This window comes from Poromitra crassiceps, assembly GCF_964638095.1.
Source record: "Poromitra crassiceps genome assembly, chromosome: 14".
NCBI classification, from domain to species: domain Eukaryota; kingdom Metazoa; phylum Chordata; class Actinopteri; order Beryciformes; family Melamphaidae; genus Poromitra; species Poromitra crassiceps.
In genome coordinates this window covers 21,383,983-21,400,340 of record NC_139633.1, presented here as the reverse complement: position 1 = coordinate 21,400,340, position 16,358 = coordinate 21,383,983, and the positions used below count along the sequence as shown (strand labels likewise).

General features: G+C 43.3%; 2 protein-coding genes across 4 annotated transcripts; both read right to left on the bottom strand.

The window, feature by feature from the left end:
* Window positions 1–317: 317 nt before the first annotated feature.
* ogfod1 (2-oxoglutarate and iron-dependent oxygenase domain containing 1) lies at window positions 318–7,773 on the bottom strand (the record flags this gene model as incomplete). Of its 2 annotated transcripts, XM_083650340.1 has the most annotated exons (13): window positions 7,598–7,773; window positions 7,052–7,197; window positions 6,910–6,956; window positions 4,304–4,404; window positions 4,027–4,143; window positions 3,806–3,897; window positions 3,565–3,693; window positions 2,743–2,856; window positions 2,566–2,645; window positions 1,263–1,531; window positions 942–1,070; window positions 549–607; window positions 318–449 (listed from the first exon to the last, which is right to left on the bottom strand). In XM_083650340.1, the coding sequence occupies exons 1-13, from the start codon at window positions 7,755–7,757 to the stop codon at window positions 318–320; spliced, it is 1,575 nt and encodes a 524-aa protein (XP_083506466.1). In that variant the 5' UTR covers window positions 7,758–7,773. The 2 variants fall into 2 exon arrangements, with proteins under 2 accessions (XP_083506466.1, XP_083506467.1); XM_083650341.1 differs by lacking the exon at window positions 549–607 and having other exon boundaries at window positions 401–449.
* A 4,140-nt stretch (window positions 7,774–11,913) lies between these two features.
* Window positions 11,914–16,128, bottom strand: nudt21 (nudix hydrolase 21). 2 transcript variants are annotated; one of them, XM_083650594.1, is made up of 8 exons: window positions 15,857–16,128; window positions 15,065–15,265; window positions 14,900–14,963; window positions 14,309–14,398; window positions 13,503–13,578; window positions 13,238–13,352; window positions 12,848–12,908; window positions 11,915–12,372 (listed from the first exon to the last, which is right to left on the bottom strand). In XM_083650594.1, exons 1-7 carry the CDS (start codon window positions 15,991–15,993, stop codon window positions 12,881–12,883), a joined length of 711 nt encoding a protein of 236 aa, XP_083506720.1. In that variant the 5' UTR covers window positions 15,994–16,128; the 3' UTR covers window positions 11,915–12,372; window positions 12,848–12,880. The 2 variants fall into 2 exon arrangements, with proteins under 2 accessions (XP_083506721.1, XP_083506720.1); XM_083650595.1 differs by lacking the exon at window positions 12,848–12,908 and having other exon boundaries at window positions 11,914–12,372.
* Window positions 16,129–16,358: the final 230 nt, after the last annotated feature.

Sequence of the window (16,358 nt, the reverse complement as noted above, 5' to 3'; positions counted from 1 at the left end):
TTGTGTGGCATTGATTTATCAGCATCACCAATTTATACTTATAAAAATGTAGGGATGTCAGCAGTAACCTATTGCCTCATACAGTTGTTTTCAGCTGGAAATCTGATTTTATGATTGGATAGGATCCAGCAGTTGTTTTTCCAGCACACAGTAAAGACAAGTCCTTCACAGTGGCAATCTAATAAGTACTGTGTAAGTAAGTAGTGTTGTTGTGGAGACGACAGTCAATATTGTCCTGTGAATTACGCCTTCATCTATATTCACTGCTTAAAATTTAAGGAACAATAAGGAAATCCAAACAAAGATGTCACACACATTTATTCATAGTACACAAAAGAGAAGTCATAAAATGTTCTGCCTTTGTGATTGATGTGTTTGACAAATTTGAGTGTTTCCTTGTCTCTGTAGATGAGGGCAAGAGAGTTATCCTCTGGATGCACGGTCAGGAGCTACGAAGAAGAGGAAACCACAGCAAATATGACAATCACAGAAATCCTGCCCACACATTTAGAGCTGCAATCTATATATATACTTTCATCAGCACTCACCTCCTCATCCTCTTCATTAGCAATATAAGATGTGAAGCCCCCAAACTCTGACTGCCAGTCTACAAAAAAATAATAATAATAACTTTCCAGTCCAGTCATCATCATACTATAAAGCAAGGAATCTCTGTGAGTGAGTGACTGAGTGTGTGTCCTTCGGATATCTCGAGATATCCGTTCCTCCGATCTACTTCACACTTGGCGGATGTGTTGCCGGGGACCCAAGGACGATTTGGTGCAATTCGGACATGCGACACATTCAATATTAATAAACATCGAATAAACAAGCGAACAGCGCACTGTGAAGCAGTGGGGCGAATGGGCACTGCACTAGTACTATCGATTGGCAATTTCTTCCTATACTGTGTGTGCGTTTGCATGTGTGTGCCCACTCACCAGAACAGCCAAACGGCAAAATCAGGTCCAGAGCATACTCGGCTCTTGCTGCTTCTCCATCGTGCAGCAGAGTGTAGTCCCCATGAGACCAGCGCCGCAGCTCCCCACCACACTCTGGTGTACTCAGCTCTGAAGGAGTTCACAGAGGTCAGCACAGACATCAACAGATACCAACACTTCTGCCCACACAAACTCTCACTCTCTCTCTCTCACTCTCACTCTCACTCTCACTCTCACTCTCACTCTCACACACACACACACACACACACACACACACACACACACACACACACACACACACACACACACACACACACACACCTTTCTCTCTGCTTTTGTTTGTTGATGATGCGTCTGTTAAAGACCCCGTGGCTTCTCCGTCCCTTCTGCGCTCTTGCTCCTCCTCCTCCTCCTCCTCCTCCTCTTTCGCTCCATCTCCTTCCTCGTCGTCTTCGTTGTTAGGACAGAGGTAGTGCAATCTGAGGCCGGTGAAGTTGGAGAGAAGCAGGAAGAACGCTTCTGAATGCAGCAGCTCCCAGCATGCGCTCAAACATGGAGGCCAGGTATCCAGAGAAGCCACTTCATAGCATCTGAGTGGAACACAAAGACATGTACTCACATACTGTAGTGTAGTACGCTCACAAACAAATCTGTTCCATCATTCAGTACGATAACAATCATTCATTCAGTCAACTACTGAGTTATTGAAATGGTTGTGGAATGGGTTTTAATGGTTTTACAATGGGTTTTAATGGTTGGACAACTGGTTAGAATGCGCTTGAAATTGAAGCTCGTCATAAGTTAAGTTAAGTTATCCTTTATTTATCCCCTTGGGGGAAATTCATCCTCTGCATTTGACCCATCCTCTACTAGGAAGGAACCTTCCTAGAACTAGGAGCAGTGGGCAGCCACTGTGCAGCGCCCGGGGACGAACTCCAGTTCTTTTTGCCAGTACTTTGGCCAGGGGCACTGACAGGAGTATTAACCCTAACATACATGTCTTTCTTTGATGGTGGGAGGAAACCGGAGCACCGGGAGAAAACCCACACGGACACGGGGAGAACATGCAAACTCCACACAGAAAGGACCTGGGACGGACCGGGGTTCGAACCGGGGACCTTCTTGCTGTGAGGCAACAGTGTTAACCACTGAGCCACCGTGCCGTCATCTGACCAGTGACGTCAACGTTTGAAGCATGCCCACTGCTCCTGGCCTGCCCCCCGGAGGAAGGACAAGCCTGGATGGGATAAATGCAGAGACCATAATATAGTGAAATATGATTTCACTGTCGGCATGAGTGAGTGTGTGTGTGTGTGGCTGGCTGCATGCGTGTGTTATGGGTTGTCGTATGACAAATAAAGATGGATTTGTCCGTCCAGTTGTTCTTCTAGAATGGGCTTGAAATTGTAGACTGGGTTGGAATGGTTGTAGAATTGTAGAATGGTTATTGAATGTTTGTAGATTTAGTTAGATAGACAACAGGTTAGGGTGGGTTTAGAATGGATTACAATGGTTATCATTTAGAATGGTTGGGGAATATGTTGGATAATGGGCTACAGTGGTAGTGGAATGGGTTAGAATGGTTGTACAATGAGTGAAATAACATCCGTGAAACATGCCCCACCTCTTATTGGCAGGACCTCTCCTCGTCCACTGGACTTGAGCGAGTCGCAGTGACTCACTCACCTCCAAGAACTTCTCCTCCTGATAACAGAAACACTGTCAGCGAGGGGAAGCGGACGGATAGAGAGACGACGGACGGAAAACTGGGGGGAAAAGAAGAAAGAAAGACAAAAGTTACCTTGAGGAAATCTTTGAGCTGGATTTCAGAGCTGTCCTCAAATTCCTCCTGAACCTGCTCCTGATAGGAAATGTCCAGGTAAACTGGATTCACCCACTCCAGCAGCAGTGTCTCCTGTGTGAACAACACAGACACAGAAAGTAAGCTCTGGCTGTGCCTTACCATTTAAAAAGAATCAAATCAAATCAAAATCAAAATCAAATAAAAAATTAACATATCAGGGTTTGGGGACATTCGCGAAACTGAACTGAGAATTGGAATTGGAATGTCACCCAGCTCTAAGGAAACGGAATTGAATTGGAATGACAGTAAACAGAATTGAATACCATTAAATTCCACTTCTAAGAGAGCTTGTCTTGACTTACTCAACATTATAAATCAAAAAATTATGAATCGAATAAAAGACAGTTAAACAAATAAATACATTAAATCATAATGTATGTATTATGATTACATGTTATGCATCAAATACCACCTGAAAGTAGAGTTGGGCCAATGGACAGCAGGCATCGACCACTGAGACTATACATGTTTTCCTATTTTCAACGCAATGTGAGTACATGTTTGCTTCTATGAAGTAGCTCCGTTATGAGCGAAGCTTACTGGGGTGCTGTGTTTCTGCCAGTGAGTGTTAGTCTGCAGCAGCCTGCCTGCTGTCTGATATACAGTATTCCAGCCGCACACAGCCATCACCGCTATAGTATCCCCCCCCCGAGAATACACAACTTGTGTCTACCAGAGATTGATTTATTTATGAGTTCATTCATTCTGACCCTAACCCTAGTACACATTTGTATTCATGCTGCTTTTGTCCCAACTCACATCTCTTGGCAGGTGTGGGCTCCTTGGAATCGGAGGCTCTATATGGCGAGAAGGACGCTCCAATGATGGCCCGTGAAACCAGCCACTCAGGGACAGACGACACTTGTCCTCGGACAAAACCTCCGACACCTGGAGAGACACAGGTCACAGCCACGTCTAACAGACAAATCACAGCCTAACGTCTAACGGACAGAGATGACAACAACGGAAGGAAAGTTATTCTCCAAAGATCAAAGGCTACCTGGTGGAAGGAGACCGGAGAAACCTCAAAGAGGACGAGCGTGTTGAGAGAAGGCACAAGCGACTTCGCTATACTCTGTGGTTGGAAATGACCTGGTGAGAAGGGGGGGAAATGATGAAGGGCTGCGTCAGTCTAACACACAGGGACGCACACACACACACACACACACACACACACACACACACACACAAACACACACACACACAACGTGGGATGCTCACTGTCTGTGGCGAACAGATCCAGGGTTCCCCCGTCGCTGCTCTGCCACGGAGGGACGAGGTACAGTATAAAAGCAACGCGCCTTCCCTCCAATTCATCATCATGACATAGAAGAACATCTAGAGGGAAGGAAGAATGTAAAATATGAAGGACATTTATTTTACGTGAGATTAGATTTGTTATAAAACACACACACCACACACACACACACACACACACACACACACACACACACACACACACACACTAAAACAGCTTGAAGACAAACCTTAACCTCACCAGTGTATTGGTATTTAGCGCAGGAAATGTCCACTGTGGCCTCCAGTTCAACACCCAGCACTTCTCCTAGCCAGGAACGAAACGGCCCAAACAGCGTTGCCCTGAAATCAATATGAAAACATGTGTACCAGCATGAGAAATGTTGTCCTGAATGTCCTCCTCATCACACACAGACACACTTGTTGTGACTGTCTGTCTGTTGACATTATATACTGTGTAAGTAATAGACCGTCACAGGAGAGCCTTTACAGTGCATTTAAATATGTAATTTAATTCACCCGGGCTGTAATGCTTCAGTTGGACTAGCTACAAAAATAATGAGTCTTTGGACAAAATGGCATGTTGACGTCTTTGTTCAGTGTGTCCTATTCTGGTGAAAAACCGCACCAAATCGAGGGCACTCGGTAGAGTGCATACCTCCGTCAAAATCTCCACAAAGTTTTGTTTTGAACGTGAATCTGTTCAGGAGTTAGGCGCCTTTTTGTGATTGGCCAGTTCTAAGTTGCTCCATGACCTACTTTTCAACAAAGTTTCAAGCAAATCCGCTCATAACTTTTTGAGATATCCTGCCGAAGAAGAACAGTCAGACAAACAGGGGCAAAATATTACCTCCCGGCCAACTCCTTTGGCGGAGGTAAATATCATTATATTATATCATGTCATATTTTGTTAAAAATTAAAACATAATAAGACAGGATTTGTCTATTATTTTATCATCTGGATCATCTGTGAGTCTCAAAGACTCAATCTGCTCTGGCTCCAGCCTCAGTGCTGGCTTGGAGTCAAACTTGCCACCCAGATGATGTTGGGCGTGATTCAGACTCGACTGGCCTTGGTCTTTATTTATCTCCAGCACTGAAAATCTTGGCAGGTCCAGCAGCTCTTTCAGTTCAATCAATATCCAATATTTTCAGGCTACACGACTCGTCACTACACACCGTACGATCTGCTCGGATGGTCTTCACTTGCTACGTGCAGGATGCAGCACTGGTAGCCTGGGTAAACCCAGCCGCCACGTGACCTGCTCTCAGACCTGCTCTCAGTCACTACCTTGTGACTAGTGAGCAGGGTCTGTCTGAGAGCAGGTCACTGGGGGCTGGGTTTACCCAGGCTACAGCACTGGTACTGTATATTTTAATGTACAAGGCCATTCTAGGCAGGTTACCCATAACGTATATAGCTCTAAGTTTGTATTTGTTCAAAAATACCTACAATCTTGGATGCAATAATCGGCTACGTTAAAGGTGCCACCTATGCGGACTGAGGGTGGAAAACGGAGTCCATTTTTATTATTGGGACTCCCTCAAATCTCTAACCAGTTTGAAACAAATGTATTGCTATAATGCACAATAAATTAATAATATTCTGTTCTACCACCATTGGTACTGCTGTAATAATCAACACAAGCCTTTTGGCTTTTGCTTACTGCCCTGTTCAGCACACCTACTAGAGTGTAGAAGAAATGGCCTTTCCACTTAAAGGAACACTCTGCCCATTTTCAACCAGCTTTGTATCATTAGAACATCAGTAGTATATCAGAAAACTGTAAACTGTTTTGAAGTCTGTCATTTAATTTGACAGTTATTGAGTGTTAAAGTGTGGACCAGTGACATCACTGGTCCACACTAACTCAAATTAATAACTCATTAACTCAAATCAACTCTCAATAACTGTCAAACTAGATGAATGATGAATAGTTTGACAGTTATTGAGAGTTGATTTGAGTTAATGAGTTATTAATTTGAATTATTAATTTAAGTCCACTTTAACACTCAATAACTGTCAAATTAAATGACAGACTTCAAAACAGTTTACAGTTTTCTGATATACTATTGATGTTCTAATGATACAAAGCTGGTTGAAAATGGGCGGAGTGTTCCTTTAACATAAGGTCTAAAAGTAGGATTATGCTCAGCATATCTTGCACAGGTGATTACCCCAACGACATGTAATGTTGAGTAGATAGAGAGATGGAGCCGCAGCCGGACTGCTGACAGTTAGCTGCACAGAACTCAACAGAGTGAAACAGGTGAAAACACGGCAAAAGTGTCAAAGAGCCTCAGCCTACCAAAGCTTGAAGTGAAACCCAATCCCCCTAAACTGGTGCCAGAAGTGAAATGTAGAACTATTTCAGTTCACAATACAGAGCCGACGAAGACCAACCGAAACATCAACACCCCTGTGTGTGCAATATGTGCAAAGAAAGTTTGCTACAAAGCTGTGCAAATCCAGTGGTAACATTTTTGGTTGGTGGTTTTTCTTGTTTGCTGTGGTCGTAGTAGCAACAACTATTTAGATGTTAAATGTATTATTAGTGAAGTCATACATTGCATGTAGACTGAGATTAATGGAAACAGGAGAAATCCAAGACCTGCGGTGAATAAGGAGGGGAGAATATTCACCCCAAAGTAATGGCTCTCTTCTATGGCAGTCTGTCAAAATCAATACATCACCAGGGGCCTGCCATTATCCATACTTTGATTCTCTCATCATGTACTCCTCATACCGGTCCTCCTCAGTAACTCCACTGCCAAAAAACAACAACATGCACATGCCTACATGCACTCAATGATGTCACATATGAACACGCTCTACTCAGTGTTTACCTCAAGCCTGAGATATGTGGCTCAGTTCTCTTCCTCAGGTCCTCTGACTGTGAGGGAAACAACAAAGTAAACATTAAAATAAGACAATAACACCAGCCCACTGGATTAATAGAGCAGTTTGGTTCACTAGCTAGTAAGCTACCTGTTTGAATTTGTACAGATCATTGGACTTCTCGTGGAAGTTGAGGTCCAGCAGTTCTCTTTGCAGGTTCTCCACAAAGGTTTCGCTGCTGATGAAGTTGTGGATGATGCAGTGGGGGAAAGGGTGGCAGTCCAACTCCAGGTTCTCTGCAGAATGACAACAATGAGTTTTGTGTAAAACATGTCACCAAATACAGGAGAATAATGTAAATAGTGAATTTGGACATTTTGTCTCATTGTAATCCGTGTCCTCTTATACACTGACTTGGATGCATTGCTTTTACATGCTACTATACTTTCACATTAAATGTAAAGCGGTGGCTTAGTTCTAGGGGCTAAATTACATGCATACTTTATCCTTTGGCAACACAGACCCTTTCTGTCAAGATGATATGAGAGAGAGAGAGAGAGAGAGAGAGAGAGAGAGAGAGAGAGAGAGAGAGAGAGAGAGAGAGAGAGAGAGAGAGAGAGAAGAGAGAGAGAGAGAGAGAGAGAGAAAGAGAGAGAGAGAGAAGAGAGAGAGAGAGAGAGAGAATAGCATCATCACCGTGGGTGTAGGGAGCTCTCCGGGTCCATGCCTCCCTCACTGCCCTCTTCACCGCCTCGTCATCTACAACGGAAGAAACCTCCGCTATTTCTTCTCGTTTCTTTCTCCTCTTTCTCTTGTCCGTGTTGCCACATTCGTCTTGCTCTCGTTTAGCGCTCATTGCAAAAGAAAAAGGTGTGTTGTCTAAAGCCGGGTATAATGGCAGGCAGGGGTGGACAGTTTCGTAAACGTGTGTCGCAGCTAAATTACACTGGTTGTACGTCACCAAGGCGACAGGACAAGAGGAGTCGGAAACGGGAGGCAGCATCCACTACGAGTTTGCAGAGATAAACACTCTGACGTCACAATCAACATGGCAGCGCACGCAACATGGCGATAGTAAGCAGTTACTTTTTCACAAATGTTTAACTTGATGTAGTGTTTGTGTTATGAAACAACTTTTAGTTGTCATTTCGATTCCCATACAGTTGATTTACTAGCCGTCCATGTTTGTAGGCGTCCATGTTGTCCCGCGCAATTGCACTGGGACGCATTTAGAGCAGACACCAGTGAGCATGCTGCAGCCAACCATGACTCGTGAGCGGTGTAGTACTAGTCCGTGTAGTGTAGCCTCAACGCATCTGCTCTGTACATTGTAGTCTTCCATCTGCGGTGGATTTGGAGAAACAGTGGGCCGTTTTTGGTAAGCCGTGGTGTAGTGTTGTGCTTCTGCAGCACTCATTTCCCCCCAGACAGCTTCAACAATCTCGACCAGAAAAGTGGGTTAAACGGCTACGCCTGGAGCCTGTCTACCTGACGTTACCTCATCTTGATGCGATCATGCGAACGATTGGGGGGACGCTGGGGGCGTGGTCAGGGTGGGGTAATCATCCCATTCTCTTTATTCAGCATAGTTAGCATTTAGCTGCTAGCCCAGCCCAGGCAGACAGGATCGGTGATTCAACCACCGTAGTAAACGCACATCTGAACAGACGTCTATGTACCTGCTCTAGAATCCCCAATCCTGTAGTGTAGAGCTGCAGCACCGTCCTTTGGTGAGTCAGCCCATTGAGATGTATCGTTTTTTTACCCCACTCGCGTGCCAGCTGTGGTAACATTTTGTGGGCATTCCCACACAGACCGACTGTATCTATATGGAGACTGATCATGTTAAACAGAGTTTGCCTCCATTCTTGCTGAAGATGTGTTTCCAACTTCTACAGGTCCTCCTCTGGTGACAGCCAATACCTCCTCTGACGACAGTGCCAGTGCCTCCTCTGGTGAGTGGTGACAGAGCCAGTGCCTCCTCTGACAATAGAGCCAGTTCCTCTGATGACAGAGCCAGTTCCTCTGATGACCGAGGCAGTGCCTCCTCTGATGACAGAGCCAGTGCCTCCTCTGATAACAATGACAGTGTCTCCTCTGGTGACAATGACAGTGCCTCCTCTGATGACAATGACATTTCCTCCTCTGGTGACAATGGCATTGCCTCCTCTGATGAGAATGGCATTACCTCCTCTGATGTCAGTGCCTCCTCTGGTGACAATGGCATTGCCTCCTCTGATGTCAGTGCCTCCTCTGGTGACAATGGCATTGCCTCCTCTGATGTCTCTGATGACAATGCCAGTGCCGCCTCCTCTGATGACAGAGCCAGTGCCTCCTCTGCAACCAAAAACAAAGGATATGGGCATTCAAATGGAGAAACGTGCATACAGAAGTAAAGGCATTCAAGTAAAGCCACCCCGTAGGCGTGTTGCCACTAATGTGAATGAGATGATGTTACTGGAAGACCTCAAGCTGACGACACTGAGAAGTTGTCTTGGTGTTAATCCGGAGGTGAGCATGGAATTTGTGCATCTGAAGGAGGGACCTAAGCTCATACCGTGTCAGGATACAACTGCACCTCCAAAAACCAACTCAGAGGACAGGGGAACCATTTCTAATCCACGCCCAGTTACACTGGGTGCGTCGATTGGATCCGGGGCCGTTTCCACCATCCATCGTGCTGCTGCTGTCCATGCTTTCCGACCATCTGAAAATGGAACGGGGCTACCATTACGGATGGTTGTCTTCGGTGTCTTCGATGACCACCTAAAAAAAGACAATGCTTGCCAAACCAGTCTTGCAGTCTTGGGAAGTAAAGGTAAAAATAGTGCAAAGAATTTGGAGAGGTATGTTGGCCTCGGCGCCTCAACATACGTTGATGATGACCAGTGCCTGTTGGATTTGGAGAGCCCATCTCAGCACATCATCGACGACGAGCGCATCCTCCAGCTGTTCAGTAGGAAATGCCCGCAGTGCAAGAAGCAGTGTGCTGTGAGAAAACGCGTCTACGGCCTACAGCTGGTGATAAACCAGGCATGCCACTTCTGCAACTTTCACTACAAATGGACCAGCCAGCCAGAACCAGCCACCCAGAGTGATGATGTTGAGAACACACCCGAGTTGACATAGTGCCTCTGCGTTTCGGCTGCTACCAGAAATAGTCCAGTAAAAATGTAACTTGACCTCACACTAATTGCAACAAAACCAAACTCAACTGATTTTGTATCCTCAATATGTCCTCAATGAAGGAAAAAAAGTGTTAAGGAAATGTATGAAGGGAAATTTTTGAAAATTACCTATATGATGCTACCAAAAACGTTTATTTATTTATTTTTTAACATTTCTTTTTCTTTTTCTTTTATTTTTTATTTTTTTTATTTTCTCCTTGAAGCAAAAAACACATACAGGATATAAGTGATGAGATTTATGGCACATTAAAAAAAAAAAAAAAGGCTTCCATAGGCTACCATCATATTTAGGTCATTTTCAAAACTTTCCCTTCATACATTTCCTTAACACTCTTTTTCCTTCATTGAGGACATATTGAGGATACAAAATCAGTTGAGTTTGGTTTTGTTGCAATTAGTGTGAGGTTGACCCACATATTTGCGTAAAATGCCTGGACTAAAAGACGTTTCAAGCTGACGGTGCTTGTGTTGTGATCAAGTCACAACAGGAAATGTTATTAGTTCCAGTTTGAACACCGATGACACGGTAGAAATTGGCAGCAGGAATCACAGCCACTTCAATACTTTGACATAAGCTACCTCAATCGTGTTTCCATTTTTCCCTGGAATACCTGTCAGGAACACTCCTATCAATTTTTTTCCTACATTTTTTCAATTTCTGGATGCCATCCATGCACATCTAAACCCAAGCCATATTGAACTCTTAACATGCTTTTCTTCCACTCCCCTCCTCCCAACTAAGACTTGATGTTGAGATGCTTTCCTCAGACAGAATAAATTGCCTCACTACAGGAATGGCCAAAGTTTGATCAAAGTTGAATAAAGCAAGCAAGGGTCCAATAAATTGCTTAAAAAGAAAGAAGCCTGGTACCCATTACTACAGGCAGGAAGACCTGCCCTGTGTTCCAGTGGTCTTTCTTTCTGCTTTGTCCCCCATAGGATGGTTTTATATGGTGTTAGTTCATTTTATTTTTGTAGCTACATAGCTAGATAATGCGCGTCACATTTATTTACGTTATGCCGTTTTCAATGTCGATTATCTTTTGTGTGCGCTCCATCCTTGTTTACTGTATATTTTATTGTATATCTGTTTTTACGTTTTATGTACCCTATAACATCTAGGGACAAACATTGCAAATTAGCTTAGGCTAGAAATGTTATGATAAATGACATGACTGTTTCCTGCTATGTTTATGTATCTGTCCCTATACAAATAAACATTAAACAAACACTAAGTGTGGTTGTGCTGGATGATGTAGTGCTACAATTTTGGCCCCAGACTAATTGGTTGGGGTTAGGGTCTCTCCGGTTGATCCATTCTAGCATCAAGCTTTATTTGTTAGTAAAGATACAGTCTGTAACGTCACACTTATGTTAATATATTAGCATGGGTCTGTTGGAAATAAAGCTTCATTGGAAATATTTAGGGGGAAATTAATCAAATTATGCAGAAATATTTCTATAGTTCACAAACACATGTATTCGTTTAGGTTGCTGCCTGGCTGTAAATCAAATTTTCTTTCAAAAACACATCATCCAATAGCACTTGGTGATTTTTCCTATCTGAAGTATTTTTTAATCTGCTACTTGTGTTGCCATTTGTTCAGTTTGTGCCATTCTGAAATGTATGGATGACTGGCAGCATCTGTGGAATGTACATAACATTTATTTATTCTCAACTTGGAACTTGGGAATGAATTGACACTTGATTGACTTGAATGTCACAGAATATCCATTTCAACAAATCTTCAACTTTTTAAGCAATAGGCTCACAGTAAATATTAGCAAACTTGAAAATCACTTCTCAAAAGCCTTATTTGTTCAGAAAATTAGTTTAGTATCACTTGTTCGCTCACTGGACTTAGAAAAGCATATTCAAAAGGACAGTTTTATTTAAAAAACAGAAAAACAATACATGAATACAGGTTAAAACAGGAAACTCAATGCTGTATTTTTTTAATCGCATACTGCCCTCTTTTGAAGGGCATAAAATCAGATTTTCAACACACTGGCATATGGACTCGCATTCTACAAAAACTTTCAGATAAAAAACAAAACAAAAAAAACAAGACATTTTCTTCTATTAAGAGTAAACTAGCCAGCGAATTGTCCATATTCCTGATGTGATGAGCTGCGCTTATGTGAAAGTTGAGTCAGAGATGAGCAGCATTTTGTCCACATGGTTCTCTCGTCTCTGAACTTCACCCAGACACGGCTGCACTCACAGAGACAGCAAAACGTCATACTCGCCATTACACTATTTAGTTGTAGATGAAGTTGAACCTGTGCAAAGAAATACAGATTATTAGGGGGGGAATCCCTTTGAGTGAAGTGAACAGATCCATTGTCTCATGAATAACATGAATTATTATAGGTTTATCAAGTTATGTCCATCTTCTATCTCACATTTCCCAAAGTTCATGCAAGTGGCAAGTCAAAGACTCTGATATTCTGCATACATACATACACGTCATGGCAAATAATTTTGTTGTCAGTGTAGTCACATTAGCCTTCATAATGGCAATCATTGTGACAAACGTGAATTAAAACATTTAGCTGTTTGGGGGGGGGAATCTGATTCAGAGTCCTGCACCGGGTCGGGTACCCGCAAAAAGCTTGTGTAACGGGTAAGAAATATACTTCTATAAATTCACGGGCACGGGTAAAAATGAATTTAACCGCGGGCGGGCAGTGCTTGAGAAGAACGTTGAGCCATGTATGTTTTTGTGTTGCGCTCAGACTGAATTCAGTCACTTACGGTAATCTCTCGTGCATGACGCAGGCAGTGTGTTTATTGTTGGCGGAAGTCAGTCTGGTAACTAGGCAGACAGAGGCAAGAGGAGAGATTTGCAGACTACTTTCCCCCCTGTCAAACAGTTTTGTCAAGACAGAAACGCTTTGTTTCTCTACATAACCGACATGTTTCAAGTATGCACACTGCATTGTTTGAAGCTACGGACTGCACAACGTAAACATTCAAAACCTCATCTGTAATGATAGTGAATCTGGGACATTCATTCTCAAATGCAGCATACATACATGTGACAAAGAAAAAGAGACCAACCCCCAAATAAATGTTGACACTACTATTGACACTATTAGACCAACTTTCCCCCAAAACACATAGATGAGAAAATATGAACAATACCTGCTCAGTAGCTGTGGTAGACTGGAAATGATTGGTCCATATCCAGGAGCGTTGTCATATAGTTCAAAGAGCGGTGCAGCCACCAGCTTATAGTTTTTGGGGACTGCAAAGAGGGCTGTGGGACACAGATCACAGACACATTTTAAAAAGGGAAACTATGCTATGTACAAAGATATCATCTGCCTCTTTCCCTCTTAATTTTGTATCTCAATTTACACTTTTCCATCTATTTAACCACAAATAATTAAGAAATTTGGGTTGTGACCTTTTTCCTGCAACTGAACCAGGAATAGCTTCTTGTGCTCCTTAGGTTTGGTGATGTGGGCTGGAATGTAAGGGTACTGAAAAGACAAACAGGTTCACACGAGTTCAGAACAGCGTGCACAATTATATGAACTCTATATCTGTATATCCCAAGGCTGAATGATGGCTGGATGAAGAGAAGCGGAAAGATATCAAAATATCTGATGTTCTGAATTCTGATCAATCGACAGGCATTCAGAATCTAGCTTGCCAACTGAAAGAACTCTTCGTTTTTAGAACAAAGACACTGTCGAGTCTGCATCCACTCCCGGCATATTTGGTGAGAGGGATAGCAACGAGGAACGGCAGTTCCACATCAGACTGATTTGGTAATTAGTGTGAACCAATGTGTTTCCTTATTCATACACAATAACTTATCTGCCAGGCTGTACGAAACTATTCACTACTCCAATCAAACTATTCAAGCATGTTTGGGGACAAGTTAGTGGGAAACCACAATTTATATATCAGGAGTTTAGAGTGAAAGTTTCACATTTTTATAGCAAAGAGGAAAACCAAAACTATGAATCCAACATTTTATTCAAAACAGCATAAGAAAGTTATTAAAAAAAAATAATCTAGGGACGTGTTTTCACTTGTCCTTTAGCATTGAAATTTATTTTACTGTAATTCTATTTACAATGTGTTCCTCACTCTGACCATCTGATAGAGCTCAACAAGAGCTTCCCAATGACATACAAGTCACATGCGCCTTTTGCACCCAACCCTGAATTTTGTGTACAGTCTGCTGTGTTTGAGCACACTCACCTGTGGAGGCTCGAAGTTGGGGCGCCACCAGTTGCCAATGCAGTCGTCAATCACCCAGTCCTGCTTCACCCCATCCTGTCGCCCAAGGATCTAACATACAAACACAAAGCAATGAACAGAACATGATGATAAGTGAGCATCGTTAACTCCTGCGATAGTTAACAACGCTCTTTTCTGACCCCGATAATTTCCCGTTGTGTTTACATAAGTGTATTTACATAAGGAAAAAACTACGCTGCGACACATTTAGCTGTCATTTCTGGCCGCGCTGCTTCTCTCGTCTGCTGTCTGAGTTTCACCACAGGCGGCAGAGAGACACATACACAGCCGTGAAGAAGTGAACGTTTTATTGGGGACAATCAGTGAATTTATAATAATTGTGGAATCGTCTGCAATATTGCTGATCCTATTGAAAAAGAATAGCTCAGAGCAGCTCATTAAAAAAAAAATTTTTTTTAAAGAACGTGAACTGCTAATTTTTGGGACTTGATTTCAAGCTAACTGTGAGCTAACTCTTGTGAAGTGTGAACTTGCACAGCACCGTACCACGGCAACAAGAAGCTCAAAGTGGGCGAGATGTAGCTAGCTAACCTCAGTCATCAGGCGCTTCAGACCCTCCACTTCGTCTTCTCCCGGACTCAACTCTCCGCCGGGCCTACAGGAGAGAGAGGCCAGCATCATCATGTGACATGTCACAAAACTGCAGAAACCAACCACACACTGACGAGACGCACCGCCCAGGGGCTTTACACTCACAGTTTGAAGAACGTGGTGCCCAGCTGCAGCAATAAGACGTGAGGCAGTCTGTGTTCGTGGACGATGAGCACACCCTCCACCGTCCTCCGCATCCCCATCTTTTCAAACTCTTCCCTCATCCGCAGGAACCGAGCTGCCACCGAGCTGTCCTTCTCATACAGAGGCTCCTTGGTGCCAAATGTGTAGTTGGTCAGGGGGTATCTGAAACACACACACACACACAGAGGTTTATGAGCTGGACCAAATATACAGTGTGTGGTCATTAGTGCCAGGCACTGTATGTTTGATGCAGTTCAGTTCCAGGGCAGAATACACTCGGTTATGTTTGGATTTGTGTCTTCAGTCTTGTGCTTAGTGGGCTCCTGTTTGTATAATGGCTATGTGTTTATTTTTCCATTGTGGGGTATCTCTATATTTGGATAATATCTATTAATTGTACTGTTAATATGCCAGCATGTTTTTGGTTTGTTGTTACTCAAAGTCTCTGAATAATTCCATGAGGGATGGGTCAAGTAAATGACCAGACACAAAAATAAAATATTCATTTTCTCTCTCTCTCTCTCTCTCTGTCTCTCTCACACACAGTTGTCTAATACACCTTACAATCATTGGCTGCAGAAGCCAATGGCATCGGCTATTTGAAAAGGCGATCCAAGGTAAAAGGAAAAACTCGATACAATGCGCTAGTTTCCGTGGAACAAGGAAGCAATGTTGTCGGCGCAGCGGGTTTTCCTGGCTCATCAATACATTTTGGGGTTAATCAATTATTACTACAGACTCGAATTCACTCACAGGTTGATGGTCCTCTCCAGTGTGAGCGGTTTGGCGGTGGGGGCCGCGGGGCCGCCGCTCATGTATTTGTTCCCAAACTGCACGGACCCGCCGCGCGGCCAGCCGGCGGAGGAGCGATTGGGAGGCGCTACCGACATCTCTCTAACGTTTGCACGAGGCTGTTAAATCTCCCTGCAAATGCGCGTAGCTTGTTTTATCTTTATCACAATAACAAAGCAAGTTTTAAAGAATCCCTCGCAGCATCCGCAAAATTGTCTGCCGTCGTTTTCATTCCTTCAGGCCTCCTCTTCCGGGTTATTTGTGTTCACGCGGTGTCCTCACTAGCGACACCTGCTGGTCTGGAGCTGGAGCTGAACAGCAGAGTGAAGAGTGAAGTCGTTTTGTCATTTGAAATTGTCACAAATAACTATAATACTAATACTAATACTAATACTAATAGTAATACTACTATATAATATATATATTCACTAAAACTTTAAACCATGAATCAAAAAGCCTAAAA